This window comes from Xiphophorus maculatus, chromosome 16 (genome assembly GCF_002775205.1).
Source record: "Xiphophorus maculatus strain JP 163 A chromosome 16, X_maculatus-5.0-male, whole genome shotgun sequence".
Taxonomy (NCBI): Eukaryota; Metazoa; Chordata; class Actinopteri; order Cyprinodontiformes; family Poeciliidae; genus Xiphophorus; species Xiphophorus maculatus.
In genome coordinates this window covers 5,602,235-5,627,152 of record NC_036458.1, presented here as the reverse complement: position 1 = coordinate 5,627,152, position 24,918 = coordinate 5,602,235, and the positions used below count along the sequence as shown (strand labels likewise).

General features: G+C 36.1%; 1 protein-coding gene across 2 annotated transcripts in view; it reads right to left on the bottom strand.

The window, feature by feature from the left end:
- Nucleotides 1-3,356: 3,356 nt before the first annotated feature.
- Nucleotides 3,357-24,918, bottom strand: part of asic2 (acid sensing ion channel subunit 2) — a 355,639-nt gene continuing 334,077 nt past the window's right edge. For both annotated transcript variants that reach the window (XM_023349282.1, XM_005796664.3), the window contains 7 exons: nucleotides 16,791-16,941; nucleotides 16,411-16,467; nucleotides 9,332-9,485; nucleotides 7,941-8,032; nucleotides 7,322-7,401; nucleotides 6,083-6,151; nucleotides 3,357-4,335 (listed from right to left, as the gene is read on the bottom strand). In XM_023349282.1, the coding sequence (XP_023205050.1) occupies nucleotides 4,234-4,335; nucleotides 6,083-6,151; nucleotides 7,322-7,401; nucleotides 7,941-8,032; nucleotides 9,332-9,485; nucleotides 16,411-16,467; nucleotides 16,791-16,941 (705 nt within the window). In that variant the 3' untranslated portion in view covers nucleotides 3,357-4,233. The remainder of the gene's footprint in view (nucleotides 4,336-6,082; nucleotides 6,152-7,321; nucleotides 7,402-7,940; nucleotides 8,033-9,331; nucleotides 9,486-16,410; nucleotides 16,468-16,790; nucleotides 16,942-24,918) is intronic.

The following is a 24,918-nucleotide window of genomic DNA, read 5'->3' as shown; positions in this document are numbered from 1 at the left end:
AAGAATGAAAAGAGAAACTAAAGAATGGATATGCAGTTATAATTAATAAATTACGGTAGTATACGTGTTCTAACAAGATTTGTTTGTCAGACTAAATTACCTTTGAAAATAACCTTATTTTTAAGTGTACTACATTTCTGTAATAAAAATATTATCACTGATGTCATATTTTAATCTTAAATATTTTTTCTTTCTATATTAGCAGAAAATCATTTTATTTAGAAATAAAGAGCTAGGATAGAAAATGATTTCTTGCTCCTACTATTTTGTAATTTGGTTTTTACTATTGTCATTTTGGTCTTTGATTGTGAACAAAGCAAAAAAATATTGGCAAGAATAAAGGTAAACATTGTTATTATGTGCAATATTTTTTCTCAGTCTCATTTGACATACTTTGGACCTTAATTAGTCAATAAAAACACTAAAAGGATACAAAGGCTACTTAAAGTGAGTTAACTCCTCAAATAGGCTAGGTACTTTTGAAAAGCTTATTTCCCTTAATTAAATAAGACTAAAGAGCAAAAGATAATTCTGAGTATAAGAAATCTCTCCCAGCTAGAACGTAATCTGTTGTTTTTCAAAAGTTAACAAGTAAAAAGGTTTCATATTAAACTCAGTCAAGACCTTTACTTGACGATTCAAGTCACCTAAATAAACCTTAGCAAAAACAGAGGAGGATGCCTTTAAGATGTTCCAGAGTAAGTGGACGATGATGGTCCATATGTAGCACTGGACCGCTCAAAAAGTACAGCAAATACATTTTAAACCGCCATAATGTTTTAGCACTTTGTGTCAAGAAAACAGATTTTCTTGTAATCTTTTAAAATTGTATAATCAAAAGTTGTCCAGATTTTATTTTTACTATTTTCAGCCCTTGTACTTACCTAACATATTGAGCATGCTTACAAAGTGAAGAAAATGAAGAACAGGTGATTACAGCATTTGATTTTCTGAAAGTCACTTCTTTAAAAAATTGTCAACACCTACATCATCTTTCAGTTTGATGCATTTTATTTAATGTTGAAAGTTATTCAACATCAAAGTGAATAACGTTCTCTGTATTTCGTCCTATTATTATTTCAAAAGAAACATGAATAAAACAAGCGTTTGCTATAAACTGTTAGTAGAAAAGCTCCCATATATTCAATATAAAATTGAGTGTAATTAAAAGGCAGATAATGGACTGTGGACTGAAACAAACAACTAATTCAACTGATTTATTGTGCTGATTTTCTTAGAAAATAAAATAATTGTATCAAGCAAGAAAATTAAATTTTACAGTGGCCACGTCATCTGTAATTATTGTGACTGATAATATAGATGCTGTGTTTCTTTTACAAATCTGCACAAAACTTTGTCAATATTCTACTAATGTCAAAAACCCCTCAGTTTTGAAAAAAAGACAAAAAAAGTGCGATTAAATTCACGTGCGCAGATGTTTGTTCACATGATAAGCCATTAAAAATTATGCCGTGCCATGACTTTTCAGCTGCTTCCTGTTGTCGTCTTCTTCGTGGTCTGGTGGTTGATCGTGCAACTCGTGTGATGCAAAAAAAGTGTTTACACTGCAGTTCTGCAACATAAACAAATTTCAATAAGGCAAAAAAAAAAACATCTCAGCAGATTGCCAAAACTTTATCAAAAAACAAGTTTATTTTTTTAAATGGGAAATTTCTTTTCGAAATGTCAAATTGTGCAATTATGCATGTCAATGGAAATGCTTATTGTAATTGTATTTGCATGTCATTGTATTTTATTAAATTAGTTTCCACGGTGTTATCAGCCCGTCAGTGGAATATGGAGAGGATGAACTTGTGCAGGTAAACCTAACAAATTGATAATAGAGAAGTTTTGTGGCCTGATCTATCACTTGCAATAAAAAGTGAATTTTTTTTTTTTTTTTTAAAACACAGAACAATAAAATACCTTCCACATAATATTAAACTTGTCAAAGTTTGACTGTGCAGAAGTTTACTTTTTCATTTTCTGACTCTTTGGAAAAAACATTTATATGGATAAATGAATTTACACTTTTGTTTTATTTTGACTGGAGGCTCTTTTGCGAACGAGCTCTGCCAACATTAATTTAGTGAATCATAAATCATCTACTGAACCAGCCAATTCTTTGTGTTGATGTGAGCTTTCATTCGCAGACCTACTGGTGACATGCATTGAACTTACATATAAGTGGAATCTATTTCCTAATTATGTGACTTGTTAAGGTAGTTTCTTTAGGTGTATGAAAATAAAAATGTTAATCCTCTTTTTACTATTTTACTAGATGAAATGACCTGAACCTCCACCTCTGTCATTATACTTAAATAAGTCGGCTGGTCTTCAGTGTGTGTCATTACCACAAAGACACAAGTGACTGTAAAACATGTTTTTTCATTTAATCATTTCACATTAAAAACACACACCGTATGCTGCGTCACACAATGAGAAAAACGCTGTCCTGCAGTAACAACTGAAGCCAAAGAAAAGAGAGGAAACAGCCAGTGTTGTTGCCACGGCAAGAAGCATCAATGTCACGTTCCCCCAGGCCGGCAGAGCACCGTGTTCGTCAGAAGCCACGACATGAGAGAGAACACAGAGACAGCAGGCTACGCCACACAGATGGGAAATCATAATTCAAACTCTCACAAAGCACTTGAATTCATTCCTACCTGCAATGCGCATTACTCTGATGACGGAGACCATGCTAGGATGATCAGGGACTGGAAATAGAAAATTCAGATTCACTAAATCTTCTAAACAGTCTCAAAGGAGCTTTTGGTGTAGAGCCATTGATAATCTCTGAGGGATCCAGCTGAATCCGTCCTGAGGTGGACGTGTGATGCTCGCAGCAGAGCGCTGCCTTCGTTTTCACACATTCAGCCAATCCGAAGCGCAGATCACGCCGAGAACTGCAGACTGAGCAGAACCGCCAAAAATACGACCACGCCTCTTCACCTGGAGTCAAAGCTGTTTCTGATCTGCGTCAGGTGTGTTTGCTGGGTACCCGTTTCATAAGGAAAAAATTTAAAACGTATTTACAGCTCACACAGCAAACCCACTGGATTAAGTCATCCTGCCTCCTCATGGTGCTTCTGTTGTAGTTTTATACTAATTAAAATGGTCAAGCTTGTGATTTTTATCCTCTTTTAGTTGAGGATAAAATAAAGAGAGATTTGTTGAAATAATAATAGTCAACCTTAAGCATCACCCTGACACTCTGTTAATCAAATAATGCCCAAACAATCCCTCTGTGTACATAACTCCTTGTTTGGTAAGCTAATAATTTAGACTCCGTGTCAATTAGCTGAGTGCTCCGATGAGATGCGGCAGCCAGGAGTTGGTAATTCATAGTTAGGGTCTGACATACCTTCAATGAGGTGTGTAAATAAAAACTCAATGCCACAGGAGTCACACAGCAAACCTGCCAGCTGTTAAAACCAACTAACAAAAATACAGCATGTGAACGAAACAAAATACGGGCAGAAAAATATTTATATCTGACTGTTTTCTGTTGGGGGGGGAAAAAGTAAAGCCTATATTTTCTTGTCAAACCAAACCAATAATATCTGGCTTATTCTCTTATAATTTTGAAATAATAAATGATCAACTGCTTGTGACTGGTGACTCTGACAACCGTCTGTTCAATCTGTACATTCAAAGGTTGATTCTTCACCTGGGCCTTTAGCACAGGACTTTCCTGCAGGTAGAAAGACAAAATGGCACACATGTACTCTAAAGCTGCAAGTCCAGCCTATGTATCAGCAAAGAGAGCAAGATAGAACAACACATGCAGTTTGGAGAACAGTTTTGAACAGCTATTTTGGCAGTGAGCAACATGTCAACATTTCTTTTTTGATTTTTACATAGATATACTGCAGAAGAATTAGACCCCTCAGTAGGGATGCCTCCCACACAGTCTTTGATATTCTTTGTGCATATATGTGGAAACCCCGTCGAAGGGCCAGCAGAGCGGAGGCTCCCCGTCCTTCACTATGGTCCAAGGTAAGAGAAAAAAGCTGAGAAATCCAGCTGACAGCTCCTTAATCCCCATTAGTGCCTCAGACAGAGGGCTGTGACGGAGCACAGCCTGTCCTCAGTCCCACTACCTCCTCCCCGCCATGCAGTTAAGATTTTTGCAGGATGCTACAACAGGGATCTGTAGCAAAACCTGGTGGAGGCGGACTTCTCTTCGCTGCTGGGTATGTGTGGCTGTGAAGGGGAGGGCGGGGGTGAACTTCAGCAGGCAATTTCCTCCAGGGTGCCCAGCGTCGTCTGGAGGGGGACCGTCACCGTGTGGCTGATGGATTCTGAGTGGTTTGCCACTGGGTCACAGGAGCTCTGAGAAGGAAAGATGGAAAGACTTTTAAAAGGTATCGAGCCAAAGCAGGAACACGCCTACAAACCCTTCTGGTTTGTATAACCAAGTGAGGGTGCTTCAAACAGCAACAAATCAGCAGAAATATTCAGCATCTCTGCTACAATGAATGGGGAGTAAAACCAAACATAGAGCAAAATTTTAAGAGAAATATTCCTGTTCAGTTTGAGTTGTGCTACAAAAGGCAAGATGAGAACAGTAAAGATACTCTTGGGACCAAATGTTTCAAGATAAGCTTTAGCAACATGAGAACTACGTCTCTTCTGAGTCAAAGAAAAACCAAGACAAAGTCATTTAACCAGGTGTGCTTTCCTCAGATTTGAACTTTCATTTACAAGAACGTTTTTTGTTTTCAGCGTCAAAGTGTCCAAACTGAACTTCAGATCAAGTGAAAACAAAACTCTCACTCACATATGGGCCATCCAGAGGTCTTAGAAAAATCTCTGTTGTTATGGTAAAAAAATATTTCTCTGAATGTCTGACAACACTTGTACAATTTCCTCATATAAATGACCTTGTTTTGCAAATTTAAAAATAATAAAATCTACATATAATCAATTTTTTACTAGTTTTAAATATTCACTGTTGATATGTCTCCCAGAATGTGAACATGTATTTTTTTGGTGGAATTTTTAAATGTATAAACAGCCTCAATATGACAACAACAAAGTCATTATAAAAATAATAAGCATTAATAGGATTTAATGTAATTTATAACGCTACAGAACAAACAATGCTTAGTTTTAGTCTTGTGTTTTAAGAGAAATAATGTTACAGGGACATGCCTGTTTAATCACATCTAAGGTATTCCTTAAAAAGAATACATAAAAGAATACATAAAACATAAAACATTGTAATAGGGGTCTAATGACATTCAAAATAAATCCTAATAAAATGCTGTCAAAGAAATATTAAATTCACTTCCTGCCAAATAAAAAACAGTTTTCATATAGAGTTTGAAAAACGCATGCTTTTCATATGAATTAACAATGATATAAATGCACTCATGTCATATTTGAAAACAAACTGTTCTTCAGATCTAAAAACAAAACGCACAAACACAACCAGCATCTCATTTTGTGAGAAAGAAATAAATTATGGGCGAGTGCCAGAGAAGCCTCCAAAATCAAACAATAGTATCTGAACACAGATCAAAGTCTGTTACTTCTTTGTGTGCCCAAATCTTCTGTTCCTGTCTGCAATATTTGCACTGCCATTGCTTTTTTTTTGCAAAACCAACACAGGCAGAATATTCAGAAGGCGGTGTGTTGTCTGTGTTACTAAGAATATTTATTTTGCCTAAACTGTAACAGTGTCATTTCTATCTGCCTTGAACAGAGAAGAGAATCAAAATGATCTGCAGAGCGACATCTCGTGTTGTAAGTTATCAGTGCTGAAGTTTTGTTCACACCTGCTTCACACACCTTTACTTCCCTTCTCAACTAACATCGCAGACAAATTTTTTTCTTTAAAAAAACTTCCCATCAATAAACCTGTTGATCGAATCTTTATGGTGACACATAGGTTTCATTATACGGATGAATCTACAGGGTGAGCTTTCTTTTATTTTTAAGCTAAAAAGCTTTTAACTGTTCACTCATTTTTCTTGTTTCTATCACCTGCTTTTGCAGAGACAGAAAAGAACAAAGTTTGAAGAAAATGATAGAAAATCCGCATGCTAAATGACTTAAAATGAATATGCAAAGGTACCACTTCCTCAGCATGACTCTCATCTTCCTCCTCTCTGCTGAGTAAGTCCAGTAATCTGTCCTTCACCACCTGTAGATCAGAAAGTAACACAGAGAGCTCTGTAGAAAAGCATCTAAACAGTTCTTCTTCTGCACTGAGTGCAGAGAGAAAGTTGGCTGTAGTCAAGGTGAACATGGATGGTATATAAAGCAGCAAATCATTCCAGTATGATTCAGAACAAAAGCTCTCCAGGTTAGCTTTGGAGAGAAAGAACAGGGTGATTTGGGGGTTTTAGATAGCAATGTTTCAATTATGCCATCAGAATAAAAGCAAAAAAGAAGAAAAAAAAAATCTTTGCAATTACTTTCTCTCTGAATTTTAGAAATCTGAAAAAGTGTAGACAATTATCCGCTCATCAGAAAAAAAGATGAAGCTGAAAGAAACACAAAAGCCTTAAAAAGAAGCATTCAGTTGAGAAAACGTAATAGAAATTTACAATCCATGGCCCTTTATCTCAGCCAGCTCTAAAGTAAGTCCGGCTTTTATCTGCTTTTAGCGTGAGCGACACTGACTCTAGTTTCAGCTGCTTTGGTAGTCGGTGCTTCAGCTTTTCACAGAACCAGAAAAACAAACCATTGAAATGAGACGCTACAAAAGCTCCTGCTATGCTCAACTTCGAAGAAAAGATTTTTAAAAATATGGAAACTAAACGGCAAATACATCACTGTACCATTCAGTGCTGCAGTGAAGCTAACACCACACTGACTCGGTATGTAAAACTGTTTTTTAAGTATAATGGTAACATACCTTTAAAGTACAGAACAAAACCAAATTTTAAGAGAAATGATTATTATGGCTGAACTTAAAGATTGAAATCTCCTGGATCACTCGGCTATTTGTTCTTGGTGTAGTATTGAAGTGTTTTTTTGGATTTATTCATCTCAAGTCTGATTAATATAATTAACTTTACTAACTTTAATATTTAAGTGTGATAAAAAAGCAAAATGAGAAACAAATGATATTTTGTAGATCTGTACTGAAATTGTTCTTTTTTTATAAAATAGTAATTACTTAACGGGAGATAAAGATTTTGCTTCTCAAAAATCATTTCAAGACTTTATCACAGTGGTTGGTATACAAACATTAAATCTGCGTCATGTAGTTTCATTTCACCATGCTGATGATTTTACAATATTGTTTTCTAAAAACGGCTTTTGGAAAAAGTGTATGTAAAACTAAAAAAAAAGGCATGTCACTGACCTCATAGGCATAGTCAAACAGTTCCAAGATGGTGAGGATGCTGGCTCCGATGAACAAACCCATCTGTCCTCCAATATCACCTGCAGAAAGATGTGTGTGCAGTAAGAAAAAAGAAGAAATGGCCCACATGACCTCAAATCATAAGATTAACAAGTAGAAAAAAATATTTATTTTCTTTTACACGGAGCTAGCTTATTGTAGTGCTTCAAGCAAGGAGGCGGCAGAAAGCAAAACACTATTTATCAGTATTTTCCAATGGTAAAGATCTGTGAAACTCTCAGAATAACTTGCGTAGCGGCTTGGCATCACTTCAAGGAAATGTTCTATGAGCAGGGTTATGAGCAGTTTCTTGAGTTTTGGATAATAGTTCCATTTTTTTGTTAATTCTGGACCTTCGAACCTTTAACATTCACAGAAATCCATCTAACTTAACAGACAAGTTCTGGAAATAAATTCTAATAAAAGGCTTGCTGGGACAGAAGTGATAAAAATTCAAATAAATCAAAAATGTCAAGGTGACCCATTACCATTAATGTCATCGGATGCATATCTAGGATTAATAAATGAATGAGCGATGAACCCAGGTTTAGTCAAATGAAGGCCAGTCCAGCAGACATACCCAGTAATCCTGCCACCTCATAGGCTTTTTTCTGCTCGATGGTCTCGTAGTTCAGAGCTTCAAAGAAAACATCCAGCACCAAGATGTTGTCTCTGCAAAAGAGGAAATGCAGTCGGATTTTTTTCTAACGTAGGAAACGTAATGATGAACGATTTTTAACCGTATGGACGGAGAACGCCCTTGTAGGCGCAGCAAAAGTATCTGATACTTAGTCCTATCTATGTTATAGAACTTAGCAAGTAATCACATTCAGTTGGACAAGCAGTGCAAAAGCTTTCAAACCCTTAAAACTTTTTCTAATCATAAGCTTCAATGTATTTTTAGATTTTGTGTGATTCATTTTTACAAATAAAAAAAGAAGGTGTGATGTGCATTTTTATTCAGCCTCTTTTTTTCAAAATATACTTTAATATACTTAAATAAAAGCCACTGCAATCAATTTCCTTCAAAAGTCTCCTGATTATTAATCATGTGATCAAATTCACATGTTTGTAATTTGATCTCAGTAGAAATCCAGCTGCTTTGTGAAGGTTTTTTGTTAGAAAGCCGCATGGAGACCAAGAATCACAGCAGAAAGGTCAGAGGTGAAGTTGTGAAGTGGATTAAAACAGACAAATCTGTCAGCGGCTGCAAAGACTCAATTCTAGGCCAGAGGTTCACCTTCCAGCAGAATAATAACAACATACACTCAGAGCTGCAATTTTTATATTATTTACAGGTTAAGGCCAAGGCATACTAAGCATGTCAGAGTGGCTTTGTCAAAGTTCAGACCTGAAGTAGGAATCAGGAGACAAGATGTGCAAAGTGGGTCAGAACATATCCCAAAAGGCTTGTAAAATGTGGTTCTACAAAGTACTAAACAGGGGAGGATAACTAGAAATGCATAACATAATTATCAGATTTTAACTTGGAAAATTAGAAAAAAAACCTCATGTTTACAACGATGCACTTTCTTATGTTGGGTGAAATCAAAGTAAAATACAATATATTTAATACTTCTATCATTAAAAATAAGAACAGGTTTTTGTAAGGCTCCATAAATCTAAGTGTCTCAGTCATTAAAAACCCATCTATGAATAAATATATTAAAACATGATTTGAACTCTTGTGCCTATATGTAATATCTCTTAGATCCATTGAAGGCTGATAATTATAATGTTATATTTAATGAGTAATTCCAAAAACGATAAGCTGTTTTTATTACATATATTTGTTTTAAACATTTCATAGCAAGTCAATTGAGAAATTGTCTTTTTAACAAATTGTATTGTTTTAAGCAGAAAAAGTCTGACAACCTAAAACAGTCAGTTTTTACGTGCTAATATATTACTTAAACGTTAAATGTTTAGGTCCTGCTGCAGTCAAACTGTTAGAAAAACACAACTACTCACGAGATATACTTCTCTGACTTGTTGAACTTCTTCTGCAGGTAGCGCGCTGACGTCTTGCTGGGGATTTTGACCATGGACAGCTCCTTGTTGTAGCGGGTCATGTTGCACGGCGTCCTGCACATGCAGCTGCTGCTCTCCACAGCCGACAGTTTAGCTTTGGACAGAAATGGTAATGGCCACGCAGGAATTTGGGCGATGAAAATGAAATGCGTTGATGATGGATGGGATGAAGTTGACAGAAATGGGAAACATTTTAGGCGCATAGTCAGTCTTTTCCATCAACAGGGTCATAAATATTTTGACACATCCACTTTAAAATGCTGTAGCTGTCTGGGTTCCATCACATTATTAATTCGGAGCTTCTGATGGACTCATGAATATTGTGCTGACCCTGTGCAAATTTCATTAAGGCCTTCTACCCTCGAGACATTTTAAATATAACAATGAAAAAATAACTCTTGTGTAAAGGACCTCAGTTGAGATGTGATAATAAAATCTCATAAAATAAAGGGCCAAAAGGAAAGTCGTTTGCAGATCAAACAATGGACACATTAGTCTAATGTTATGTAAGAAGATCAATTGTCAGCTGATGCCAGCCAGAGCATTTTAATTAGTGTTTTATTTCAGTAAGAGATATGTGAGAATTTTATACAACAAAATAAAAATCTATATTTAGTGTGTGGAACTGGAAAGAGTCTTTAGTTTAATAACTATTAAAACTTTGCATGTTCATTTAATGAAAGGAGAAGGACAACAAAACAGTTTCTTCTCCGTTGCAGATTTATTGGAGCATTAAGGACCGAGTTTCTTGGTTGCACAAGGGCAGTAAAAAGGTAATGACCACACAGTGAGGACCTATTTTACACAATACAATGACGTGCAAACAAAATTACGATTGGTCGGCTGTCTCTGCCTTGTTAGAGCATTATTGATGAATTATATTATCAATTAGGACAGTTACTGACTGAAAAAAGCTGCCTGACTTTGTACAATTTGCACTTGAAGTTATACGTATATAAAGAAAACAGCCAGGACTAAATGTCAGAATATTCTGACATTTCATGCAAATTTCACACAAAGCCATAAATTTACATCAATAAAAACTTAAGATATCATTCAAGTTAATATTAGAAAAATCAAATCAAGACATACTTAATTATATAAAATAACTTAAAACAACCACAGCTGACCAAAGTGGTTCCCTTATTAAACGACAACTAAAGCTAGCAAAATTATCAAAAGTAGCATAACACACGTATTGATGTCCAGCTTAACTACAGGTGAAGTGATTGAAAAAAAATATATTCTAGGCAGAAACTTAAGTTGATTAGCTGTTTGAGTGACAAGAAAAGGTGGACTTGCTCTATTTGTCTCTACAATCAACGAACAAGAGACCAAGACGGATTGTAATAGCAAAGAAGATCAGATTAGAAGTGTCAGGTCAAGTCGTTACAACTTTTAAAAGATAGAAATACAGTTTTAAACTGATTACTGTAATAAATAGGAAGCTGGTGCAAGATTTCTAATCCAGGGCTGGTGTGATTTTGCCGTTTGCTTCCAGTCAGGAGGAGCTGTTGCATTTTCTACTGCCTGCAGACCCATTAGCAATGCCTGATTAACACCTGTAATCTGACTGAGATGTAATAAATGGATGGATTAGTGTCTCAGACGGGTCAGGAGAGATGGAGGCTTTGATTTTACTGAGCTGACAGAGTTCTGATAACGTTGCTAATCTGCTTGTCCCATTTCCTGACAGATAGGTGACATTATGAATCTAATAATACATAGAATAATCATGAGAGGCATCTAATTGCAGTTAATTATGTTTTCAGTGCCTTATTTTCTGTCTATACAGAAACATAACTCAGATTAGGTAGCTCTTTTTAAATCAAGATGTACTCTTCAGCTTTAGTTGTAAATTTCCACAGAAACTGTGAAGTGTCTGCTGGGATTTTATTTATTTATTTATTTTTTTTACAAATGTGATAAACATGGAAAACAGATCAGTTTCAGACTAAAGTAGCCTCTCAGCCTCTGCCTCTACACACTCTGAGCTTCAGAAAGCCAAGTGGATCTGACATTTTGCTTTTGTATTCCACCTGAATTCAAAGGTCATGCATAAAAAAACACACACACAACATGAGGACAGAAGGAGAGCAAACATGACTGCTGAACACTGCCCCATTTTACACAGCGGCTCAGGTCGTGTAAATGTTTGCTCCACAGAAGCTCTAATGACAGCGTAAGTCATAGTCTGCATCACAGAGGGGAAGAATGTAAAGCTGTGAACACAAACATGCCCTGGAGCGGCTTCAGTTGAAACAGCCTTCACCCTGACAGCAACAAATTTTCGCCACAGAAAGCTACATTCAGGGCTCTACTTTGGCAGCTTGAAGATGGAAAAAAAACCCTCAGTGAATAGTTGTGTGTGATGCCTTCAGCTTACTATAGGAAAACTCAGACAGCGGTGATTCTAATGCAAAGAGACACAAGCCTTTCAAATATTGCTCAGTCTGAAGTGTCTGTCGCTCAAACACCCTTCACTAAAGTTGGAGACTTTAAAATTGTTTAAACAGATGGCATTACTGAAACACCTATCCAATACAGTTTTAAGAAATCATTAGATTTCAGTTTTTCTTTTCTTTCAGGAAATTCACTGGTTATTCTTTGAATGGAAAATAAAAATGGGTTAATGCTTTCAGAGCTGCACCTCACTCTAGCAGCTCTGTGGCAGACCTGCAGATCACAGAGCAAAAAGCAGATCCCCCCCCACGGTGCAATAATAGCTGCCGGGGCCTCGCAGACATGTAAAGGAGAGAGAGGATTTAATACAGCTCCACAGTGGTGGCTTATTTTTTATTCAAATGTGACGTTATTGGATTCATAAGAGCACCTCTCTGCGCATTTAAATGACTGATTCTTTGTCCGAGCCTTGAAACCTTTTGTCCACTTTCTTTACACATTTTCTCTTACTTAGAACAAATTACCATAAGCTCCTTACGGCATTCTTACTTTGCAAACTTAAATCCCAGCATATTTTGGAATATTACCTCATAAAAAACAAAAACAACTTGAATGGATCAGAACTACTGATAGAGTCCAACTATTGCACCATTTTTGAAGAACTGATCACTGAGCTGCTGCAGCAGGAACTACAATCAATTATCAGGCAGTCTGCATCTAATCAAGGAAGATTAGAAAAACGAGATGTTAGAATCCAAAAGATGCAGCAGTCTCTTAAAAAAGAAAAAAGAAAAAAAAACAATAAAGATTTGCTTCCATAACCTAAGGGACACAGTTACAGAGGTATAAAAATCCAATCAAACTTTGGTGCATGCAGCATCCTCTGAACGGGGAAGCCAACTGCAGGAAAATACACCAAATCTTTCTGCCTTCCTACATCATATAGTGCAACTTAATGCTTCAGAGTGCTTACTCAGTCACATTATGTTGCACTAAATATCCTTATGGTGTGGGAGTGTACAGCTTTGATGCCAATTGCTTGCAGGTATTGTTGCCCTTGGCTGCCTTTTTTCTGCTTTTTGGAAACCTTTCTGGCTTTGCAGAAATAATTTACCATTTGATGGGAGAAGTGTGGGCTGAGCAGACAGAATGCTGTGAGGGGAGAGAATGTTGCACTAATGGTGTTTTGACCACTTGTGTAAGTTAACAGGGTTAGAAACCACTCAGTAAACTTTTAAAACAAGTTATTAATACCTTTTTTCCAAAAATATATATTTTCTACAAAACAATTCATATTGTTACTTATGTTTTAATCAAGCCATGACTTATAAAAAATAAAAAAGGTTTATTTATATTAATTTGGGTGATTTAAGCAATTAATTAATATGACTTTTTTTTTACATTAGGCTGATAAGCAGCAGTGATGTTATGGCTTTGAATTGAGGGTTAGCCGTCATAACAATTCCCTGTTTTTAGCTTAGATTAAATGACTTTCCACTATAACACCAGGCTAGACTGGAGACTATTTTAAAGAAAACTGATCTTTAGTGTGGGCAGCAAAACACTGCAGATCTCGTTCCAGTCTGCAGTTGCAAGTGTTATCTACTCCACTTTGGTAAGCTGAGGAAGCACCAGGGATGTCAACACATTCGATAAAGTCATTGAAAGGGCAGGTAGACTTATTGGACAGGATGTGGACATAAGTAGAATAAGTCGGGGTCAAGAGGTCACGGAACAAATTGCTCTCCATCAAGGGGAGTCCAGCCTGCGCGGTTCAGGACCTCCAGCAGAGACGGTGGAGCTCTTTCAAAGACTCGCTCTCTGCTCCCCAAAAAATGCTACAACAACTTTCCTCTGTCTAAGAGCTGACATTTTCACTGCTCTTAATTTTCATTTTTAAAAATCTATTTTTGTTTTCCATTCAAAAAATTGCATATTTGAGCACTTAATTGGAATATCTTTAATGACCTTACAGCAATCACATCCTTATCATGGTGGCAGACAAACTTTTACATTGTTTCCCTGATATTTGATGCTTTTCTATCAGAACCTTAATGTGACCAAACAGGAATATTCCAACATGTGACTTTGAAATAATCTGCAAAGAATATGAATTAGACTCAAGTATATGTATTGTTGATGCTGCCAGATGTCATCAGTCCATTCCAACGATGCTAAAAGTGAACTAAACTTGTGGCTTATGTCATTAGCAGATGCTGCAAACGTAATATATAAAATTTTTTGGGTTAGGAATAATTTGATTTTAAACATGGATAGCAATCAAAACATACACATGATGTGTTGCTGGATGTGTTTATGTTTGAAGCAATTACTGAAGCATGTTTCAGTGTGATATTTACAGCTTCTAACAGGAAGAAAAAAGTGTAGTTCAGTTAATCAGATGTGGACTAAAATACACAAATTCAGTGCATCATAAAAGTCCATGACCTGTGTTTAAGCTCTGTGCTCTGTGCATGTCTCTCTCTCTTTCGTCGAGGACTGTCTGTCTATAGCTGTGCTCTGGGTTCAAAGAGCCTCAGCAGCCTCTCATGTTCTGCCTCCGAATGAATGAATAACATAGTTTAGCAAACCATGCACAAGATAAAAAGCCATAATTGTAAAAATTGGCCATGCAAACATGGCCGTGTCTCATAATCAATGCCAAAGACGTAACCTGGGGAAATGTATCTGAGACAGGTAATGAGGGTAAAGATTCCTCACGGATCATTTAAAAATTCCACAATCAGGGCCTGGAGAAGTAGAAAGAGTCGTTTCCATGGAGACAACAATACCATACTGCAACACTTCTCGAGTAAGGTCTTAAATGGCATCAAAAATGGGTTACTGTCCAACCATATTGTAAATGATAACTGCAATAAATATACACAACTTGCTTCTTCAAAGTCAATATTAATTATGAAGTTTTTTTGTTATTCACTTCCTTATAATGTTTTGGCTCATTCCAGGATTTTTGGAACAAAATGAGAATATACACGCCATAAAGCTGCAGCATAATACTTTATCCTCAGTTATTTTTTATGGATATTCTGAACTAATGTTTAATAAAAATATCAAACTGAAAGGGCTTCGTCTATAAATTTAATTTAAAAAATCTCATATTGCTGTAGTATTAAAAATACAGCATATAAATAACCCATGTAATTATGGATGCATAAAATAGTAAGAAATCTATAGCCACACCTAGCTTCTTTCTCTGTGATTATCTATAGATTTGCAACAACCTAAACATATCACTAAAATGGTTATCATTTAAATGTAAAGGTAGAAAATGGAGTGGTGAATTTTTGCACAAGTTGGATTAAACCAAAGCCAAAATAAGATTTCTTTGCGATTGTTCTGCTTCTTTCCAAATAAAGAAGAAACTTATTTTTAAAAATATTCTCAAGAACATTTGGTCAGTCTACAAATAGCACTCCAGATAAAATGATGTGCTGGTTGTGTTTTTTCCACCTCTCAGTTCCTCCCTAAAGTAAAGCTCCCCATATCTCCCGTTTCTTTCTTATATAATTTTACTTCAGCCTGAGTCTCCACTTCAACAGAGGCATTTATTTCTCCTTCAGTTGGAGATGACACCATCTAGAGACTCATTATACAGCTTGTTCATTTTTCATTTGGCAGACCTTCCTCCTCTCTTAGTAGATTTTGTTGCTTGTAATGCCAAAAATTTATGTCATTAATATATTTTTTTTATTCTTTGAGGTCTTTATTTACCAACCGATTAAAATGACATCAAATGTGATTTTAATGACATCTGTATGAGTATGGAGATACATTTTTAGTGACTTTCATTTGTTTTGCTTAATATTTATACCCTACTCTTGAAATTGACGCTTGGGTCTACTTATTTAATGTAGAACATTGTATTTCTATTCATATCTCTTTGTCTAATTTCAGGAAAAAAGGAAACAGAAAACTGATTTTGAAGATGAAGCCTCAGTGATGGTGTTGAGGTCTTCTGTGAATGTTTACCTGTTTCCCTTTTTGTGTATGTTAAAAAAAGAACCAAAACGGATCTGAACTTCGTACAGGTGCATTTTAAATCCCTATATATGAATTCTTGAATAGGAAGGAAGAAGTTAACTCTCCTAAAACCTTTTACATGTCTCCATCCATTTACGTCAGTCCAGGCTTTGTGATGTATTATCTCTCTGACTATCCATGCATTAAATTGAACTCTAACACTGCGGTCCCTGTCGACTCTGCTGCTGGTTACAGACTCGAGTCCTTCACACAAAAGTGGAAAGATTAAGATGGCTACCATCTGAACCTCATGCTCTTCACCAGTGATATGTGGAAAAATACTCTGAAAAATCTACAGTTTTATCAGTGCAATTTGATTATACCGCAGAACGTAATAAAAGTTTCTGAAACGAGTAGGAGTATTTTTTTATTTTTCTCTGAGTAAATTGTTTTGCAGTAATTTCTTATAAATCAGATTTTTTTTTTGACTTCATCTTTCACTTCTTTAAAATTCATCTCCACAACAGTCTCTGCCAAGTCATTTTCAGAGGCTGTAATCATGCATAAACCATGCTACTGTATGTGTTTCTTCTTGACTTGTAGGGGTGAGTGCGTGTGTGTCCAGGCTGTCTTACCCAAGGCAGGCTCAGCACAGTCTTTATACTGCTCAGGGGTGCAGTAGGAGGCGTCACCTGGGAACAGAATAAATATTGTACATTACAGCAGCTCTTTAATCAGTCTTGACGCTTAAACATGAACTTATTGGAAAACCTAACAAATGAAGTGAAAATGTGAATGAATGAGAATTTTTCTGTGAGAAACAGCCTCCTTGTACCTCCCAGGTACACCTTGTAGTCCTAGGGCTTTTTAAAATGCCAACAACTAATCCAGTATTGATTTGTCATATCAATATGATGCTGGTAAATCTCCTGGAAAATACTGCAACCTTGCTGAAAACTCTTGTTGATGAATGAACGCTCGATACATCATCGCAGAGTACAACAGAGATGCTTACCTGGCATGTGCACCATCCTGCAGTTGCAGTTCTCCACAATGTAGCGAGTTTCACAGTCAATTCTGCAGGCCGTTACGCTGTAGACCTGAAAGAAGCCCGACTCCAGAGCTTTGGACTCACACTCTCCCCATGGGGGAGGCAGGTAGGTCAACTGAGGGGAAGAAGAGAACCAGAAGTTCAGTTAACTTTGTCTGCCAACTGGAAAAGAAAATCAAATCAAATCATTTTATTTCTTAAGGCCAGGAGTAAAGTTATTGTCTTCTTGTTAAATTATTAAATAACTGGAATTATCAGCATTCTTTGAAAGCAGAGTTACATTTTCTTAGTCACACACTAGCATGAAAAAAGACCAAAAGATTTCAGAAAGAAAATCACTGTCTCATGGGGAAAATGTCTTATTATAAGTGACATTATCAGCCAGTGGAACTGGCGCTTTTTCAGGAATTGTTTACTTAGAATAAGCTCCTATTTCTTGTTGAAAAGTTATAATTGTTATCTTATTTCAAGCCTGTTACGATATTATACCAAAAAGACTGGGTAAAATTTGGTACTTTGAAAGGACGGCTCCTTTATTAGGTTTGAATAAACACGAGTAAACTATACACTTTTCAGTGACTTTAAACAAATAGAAATGAAAATAAAAACTAAGTAAAAACCACTGAAAAGTTTTGTACATAACCAACTGAATTCCAAAGATCACATGGAGCCAGAGCGCTTCAAGAACCAAGATGGCTCGGCAGACAATAATTCAACAGTTAGCCAGACTCTATGACAAAAATCCCCCAACATAAAGTGAGGGAAGCACGTAGAAATGCTCCTGTGGTTGTGAAGGCTGGGACGACAGATGAGGACTGAGGGACAGTAGGCTGAGCAGCATGGAGGCCCATCTGCTCCACAGCACAGGCATTGAGGTCCAGCCCTGCTTTGTATCCATCATCCTCTGTTCCCAGTTTCCCTTGCTGTCATCTCAGAGCATCCCAAGTGAGTCAGTTTGTTCTGCCAAAAGACGTTTTTTTGGGTGGGTAGACCATCCTGCCAGATTAAACCTGGCTCCACTCTGCTTGTTGGTAATGACAGAATTTGAAGCCTTGGCTTGATTTCTTTTCAGGTGATATTGCTTCTCAGCTATGGTGCAAGATGGAAGATGCTATTATCTTAGCAACACTAGAGTAGAACAATAGATTTCGACTAAATCCACGCAGCAGTCTGGAAAGCTCGGCATTTCAGTGTCCAGAAACCTTCATCCATTTGGATGCAGCTAAATTGTTTCTTATTATAATTAAATATGCCTTTCTCAAAGCCAGCAGCAATTACATGCCATATACTGACATTCAGAAGCTATTAATTATGTCAGAGATATAAAAAAATGTTCTTCTTAGCAATCCTTAACCTTTACAATCACCTTCACATTTCACCTTCTGGCCTAATTAAAGTCAGATGTAGCTGATGTGAGATCTGATTAATTCTCTGTAATCAGATAATTCAATATCACTTCTCACTATGTTGAGACCTGTGGACCTTATTGTGGTCTTATCTAATAAAAGCCGAGGCTTGTGGGCCACTCAATGTGTTATTAATCCATGCTCGATTCCCCTGTTGTACCAGAGCAATACTTTAATTAGGCCATACAGCTCTGCAGACCAGGGATGTTGTTAAAAAGTAGATAACAGCATGAATTACAATGAGGTCATCCCATTAGTGCTGCCTGGGTGAGCTGAAATGCAAATTGTGGACAGTGGGTTCGAGCAAAACCACCCTTATGTGTTATTGTTGGATTTCTGAGCAGAGCACTAACCAGCAATACAAAGACCCTGGGTTTGAATTAGGAGTCTTCCTAGAAAAATAAAGATGTTTTGTCCATGGAAATATTGCCGTCCTGTGGTAGAGGAACAGCATGCCCTTTTAGTTTAATTTAAAAGACTACTACTGAATTCAGAGAGCTTAAATAAAATAAAAAAAAGGTTGCGTGAGGACTCTTTCTGTCGGCCCAGAGGTTCGCTTGATTAAAGCTGCTTTGATGTAGGTCTGATGGTATTAATTAAAATCTGTTAATTTAATCTCTTTGTTAAGCAAATTTTCCAGGCAGACTGACTGGTATCTGTTACCAAGATTCACTTATCACCATTTTAAAATGAGCCACACGGCCATATTTAGATCTTTCTTTTAGGTATGGTGTCAGTCATAATATTGATTGTTATTTCTTAGATTTAAATAAAAAACAACTTAAAGTAGAAGGTGAAGGAGACGGGTTCAAACTTGCAGCAGCTCTCTATAAACATTTAAAACTACACAATTCATGTTTAAGGTCAGACATCAAAAACTTCCACACAGTATACAGGAAATGTTTGCTGACAGAGAGGGTGGTTATTATCTAAGAGGTGAAGGATATTTTAAAAAACAACATATTAGAACAACCAGGAAGAGTTTTTGTTTATCTGTGTGTGGAGTAAATGTCTGGAATGGATTGAATGATGAGTTAAAACAAATTACAAATGTAAACCAATTTAAAAAGCTGATTAAAGCAGAGCTCATTTCAAAATATGCTGTATAAGATGTTTAATATCCAATAGGCTATAATGTAATTGATGATATAAATAGTACTTAAAATAATTTTGTATAGTTATACATGATGAAAAAATGGAAAAATTTCTCTTTTTGATGTTATGACAATTCATTGTAAATACATTGACAAGTAGGAAAGGGGCAGGACATTATAAGATGTATCTTCTACCTGCTCCTTTTCGAACAGAAAATTTTGCATGTCACATGGGCATAATAATTTGTTTCATATTTTATTTCTTAAGTTTGTTTCATTCCATTTTATTTTATTTTCTTTTTGATTGTTTTAAAGTCTGTTCGAAATAAATAAATAAATAAATTAGCAGGGGTAAAATTTGCCCTTTTTTTCCTCTTCTGTTCAGAGGAGCAGCGTTTTCACAGGCATGCAGAGGACGGCTCATCTACGCCCTGCCAGTCACAGAACAGGGTTGGCAGATGAGCACAGACCCTGAGAGCCTCATTACTCAGGAGGCCTACACATTGTTGAGCATGTCTCCTCTCTAACTGTTTATTACTTCAATACACTGAGCTCTGATGTGCGAAGGTCACATTTAAACTTTATTGAAGAAATGTCCCAAAACTCTTAGCTGAAATATCTCATCTTGTTTCCAGGATGACTTAATCATTCAGTGTCGTTTGACCGACTTTGAAAGACAAAGATGATGTGCATGGATTTAATCTGATTGGATCAGTCTGGGTCTGGTATTTTACAAAATGGCAGTGATGATGCACTAGCAGGACTGGATTTGGAAAAAAAATAAGTTGACCTGTGCAGCCATTTCAAAATGTACTTTAAATCATTGTACTGCAAAAACTCAAAATCTTACCAAATATTTTTGGTCTAATTTCTTGTGCAAATGTCTTAGTACACTTGAAATGAGACCAAACTAATTTCCAAGCAACTTTTCAACAATTTATATGAGCTTGTTTAAAGTCAACCATTCTATAATACTGATAAAACGTATTGGTTTTCACTTATAACAAGATATTTCTTCCATGTTGAGAGTGAAATAATGTGCCAGTACTAGAACTAGCACTTTTTCATTAATATGAAAATATTCACCATGCATTCATTCATTACAAACATCATTGAAGCAATATGGGTCATAAGGAAAAGGCTGAGGAGAAATTTAACTTTTCATTCTTTAAAAATACAGTAGTCTTACAAATCAAGCCTGTGATTTAAGTAATGTGAAATCCATAAATAGTTAATTCTGGGTTTGGCTTCTCTAAGTACAGCAGTTTTGAAGCCAGACTCCACCCAAGTGTTGTGCATGTTTTAAATGTTTGCCTGCTAGAAAACACTTGATTTGCATGAAGGGAACATCAGCTGGTTAAATCTGGAAACAAACCACAGAGGTAATTAAATTTTCTGATTCAGGTGTGGTGCAGCGCAGACACATCTAAAATATGCATAACATCGGCCGTTGAGGACCAACCCACCTCTGCCCTAAACACAGAAATAGCAGTGAAATAGCTCTGTTTTTCTAACATCAGTAAAAGGTACACAGATAGCAAACTGTGTTTTAATGAATTTCTGTTCAGTGTAGAATTATTCAGTTCAGGTTTCATCGGGGTAATCATAATAATTGTTAACAATTAACTAGGGGAGGTTTAATGCAGTCTAAATTCCTTAGATAGCAAAAAAGTATGAAAAAACCCTAAATTGGTGCCACTTAAAAACCCAGTGGAACTCTGTAGGCATATTGGATTTTAAACAAATCACACCAATCCCAACTACCAGAAAGAAAGGAAGAACGGGGTTGAGATTGGGATTGCAATCAGCTATCTAAAGTAGTAATTTATGGCAATTTCATAGTGGCTACGCTCCGAGAGGTAATTCAAATCAATTTGACTCAGAAGTACTTTGTACAAATCTTGTGCCTCATATTAACAGCAACAATGGACACACAGAAAGACACAGAAATCCATTCAAAGTTAAATTCAGAGACTGATCAACAATCCTGAGGAGGAGATGACGACAATGAAATCAGGATATTCAACTGATAAGAAATGGTTGACATCTTGTCCATACCAACCCTACTTTTAGTTCAGGGTCCATCTAAAAAGATTCTTCTGCCAATTTTGTGGCAGATTTCCTTCTACTTTTGTCTGATTTGGTTCTAGAGGAAGAGAAAAACTACAGCCAGAATAAAACTCTGGTTCTTATGTTTCTGCAGTGGAAATACATCTACAGTAATTTGATATCAGTGAAACAAAACATGGAATGACAGCTCTAATAAAACCTAATTAATTGTGTTAAAGTACTCATTTATGTGTATAATTTTAACATTTAACAGCACTATTTCCATACCTACATTGATGGGACAATGCATTCCATTGTCTTTTTGTTTTGCTTTAGCCCCCACCCAAATCCAGAAACTTTAAAACTGAACTCAGTACTGATCGGTGATCATGACTCCCTCATAGAACATATGTAAACGTTTTGTACTAAAAGCCTTTTGCAAACCTTTCCTCAGAGCAGTAAACTCAACAATTCCCTGTGCTTCTTTGCATTTATAAGCTGCAGATGATGAAAGTTTCAGCTAAAATACCGCAATGTAATAAACAAACAAACAGGAAGGATGCCCATCTTTGCTTAGTTTCATTGCGGCATCACAGATAATCTGAAAATAATCATTTGATCCAACCCATCTGGATGGAGTACCATTTACAGAGACTCCCCACCTGCTCCTCAGCCTGCTGCTACACAAACTTTGGCACTGCCAACGTTGATTTAGGACCTTCTGCAGCAGCCCCTTCCACTAAGACGTCTGAGATTTTTATTCATTTGGCATCAAACTTTTAAGCTTTTTGTTTTGCATGTGTTATCCAATTTTTTCATATTTATTTCCATTAGAAATAAAGGAATTATACTGATGATTTGTAGCGTAAAAGTTAATTAATTCAATGGGAGAATGACAAATATGTTAGAAAGTCAAAACCTTTCAATGTTTATAAAATTGTTTTAAATTTCAAATAAAATTTCAAAGTAACTTTCTGACACAGAAACATAGGAGCATTTCTAGGAGCTTTCCAGAAACACTTTTCAAAACTAAGCATACATTCCAATAAAGTTTCCAATCACTCCTGCTGAATGTCTTAGAGTTGCTCAATTTGTCCTGAACTCGCTGAAAAGCCTCCCCAAAGCTCTGGTCTCGACCATTTTGGAAAATTGTTGAGTGTGCCTAAGTCCTGTGCCAGACTGGACTGAGTCAACAAACCAACTAATCCAAATGAACTCTACAAATTGCCAAGAAGTGGAAGAGTGGATATATTATCCAATCAGAACAATGCCATCAACATTTTGATGGCAATAAAAAAAAAATATGGCTGTGGTTGGACGATTGTGTCAATGTATGTACAGTTAAATCAGATATTTACGTACTTACTAAGATAAATAACATTTTCTTCCTTATTGCCTGACATTAAAGTAAATCTTCCTAGTTTCAAATAAACATTTGATTAACAAAATAATTTTTATTTACAATATGCCAGAATATTTACAGAGAAAATTTTAACTTTTTTCAAATTCCCAACTTTACATACTTTACCCTTGTATTTGATAGAATTGGCCAATTCAGATTTCTCCTCATAATATTATCTCAGGTCAACTTTGATGACAAGCTAAGTCCCTTCCTTTAGTACATTTGCAAACTGTAATGCCTTTTAGAGAAATTGATTATTCTTCTAAGTGTGGCCTTTCAGGCTACTTTAGTAAAGTTTTGTTTCAATGTTGATAACAGTGAGTTAAGTAGTAGATTTTAGCTAAACAATGCATTTCACCAATAAAAATCCCAAAATGCTTTACCAATGCATAGCCTAATATTTTAAACACTAACTTAAAGCTTTAGAAAACAGGAACACTCAGACAGAGCTCTCCACCGCACTATGAGGTCTATTTCAATTTACAAGACTAAAACAATACATTTCTGTATCTTTGGCCTTCATGTTGTCACTGTTGTCACCTAAAGAAACATACATACGTGTGAATCTAACCAAATGTTGAGAAATAACCTAGAAGAAACAAAGACAGCTTCATCATCTCGACTTAACCACATTGTTACAGTGATTAGCACCGACTGAGTTATCTTTTCTTGCACAACAGCCAGTAGTTTCACAATGGTAATCTGAAGTCTTTTTCTTTGCCTTCTGAAACAGGAGAAACGTATACAAAATCCCAAAGATTGACATTTTTACATGAACTCTATTCAATTTCACAGCTGAGTATTAAGAACTTTAACTGATGTGTAGCATTGCTTCATGTAGCTGTGAAATTATCTCATCAGTTGAAGACCAAGTAAAACTGAGCTTTAAAAACAAATGTGTTTTTATGAAACTACATCGCTACAGTGATGTTTCAATTTCGTAGACCTTTGATGAAAAGAGAAGCAGCAGGTTCTTAGTTCATTAAAGGAATTGGCACCGGCACCAGCCTAAAACGAATATGTGGTTTCTGTTTTTAAAATGTGTAATCTAGCTGTCAGCTTACACAAAGCTCTTTAAAAACTGCGTATAAACGCACAATGAAAACAAAGTTAATATGTAACAGGTTGGCATTATGCAAATGCCAACCTGAGAAAAAGAATGTTGGGAAGACAGCAGTGCTTTAAGTAGAAAGAATTAAAGCCGGTACGCCATTTAAAGTCACAGAAATGTGGGACAGAAACATGGATATTATTTTTGCAGAGAACTGATAAATAGATCAGTAGTTTTATTGTTCAGAAATGACAAAGAATCAAATCCACTCAAGTCAAATTCAAGGTGTCGTGAAGTCATTTTTAAGAACTTCAAGGGTTGTAATGTTACAAATAACATTGAAAAAACAATGTTAGAAAATAAATACTCATTAAAAACAAAGTTAGACTAAATAGTTTGATATTTCAACCCTAAACTCTGCCTTAAAGTTCCAAACTATTGAAAATACTCACCGCACAGTACTTCAGATGTTTCTCTATCAGATAACTGTGTAACATTTGTATCTCCAGATTTGAGCTGGAACAATGTTTTCATATTTTTATGGAGAGAAGCTATATATAGGCTATGTGTCACGGTTATTTTTTATCAGGGCCAATTCCCTTTAGCATTCAATCGGCATTTGTCTGTTTAAGTTTCTGCTTCTTGTCAGTGTTACAAAACACTTCATAACTACATTAGGTAAGTCTGACGGGGGCAGAATAAACAGATTCATCTTGAGATGTGAATAGGCTACTTGAACTTCAGTGAAGAGCTTTGATAAACAGCCATCTGAAGTAGAAGAACGACAATGGAGAGAAAACATTAACTAGCATTGGCTGTGTGTATCTGTAGACCCTGCAGCTTAATGTGACAGAATAATGTTTAGTATGATTGAGTAAAGCTTAGATTGGGTTGAGAGCAACTCTACCAGAAAGGTCATAGATGGAAACAATAGGCACAAGTTCATCACTCATCTGTCAACAGTCACCAGGAGACCGAAGAGGTCACCTAAAGGCCCCAAGGCAGAACAAGAAAAAAAACATCATTCCCCCCTCACATATGACCCTGGATGCACAGAATCTAATCATGCCTGTTATGGCAGGTTATTCAT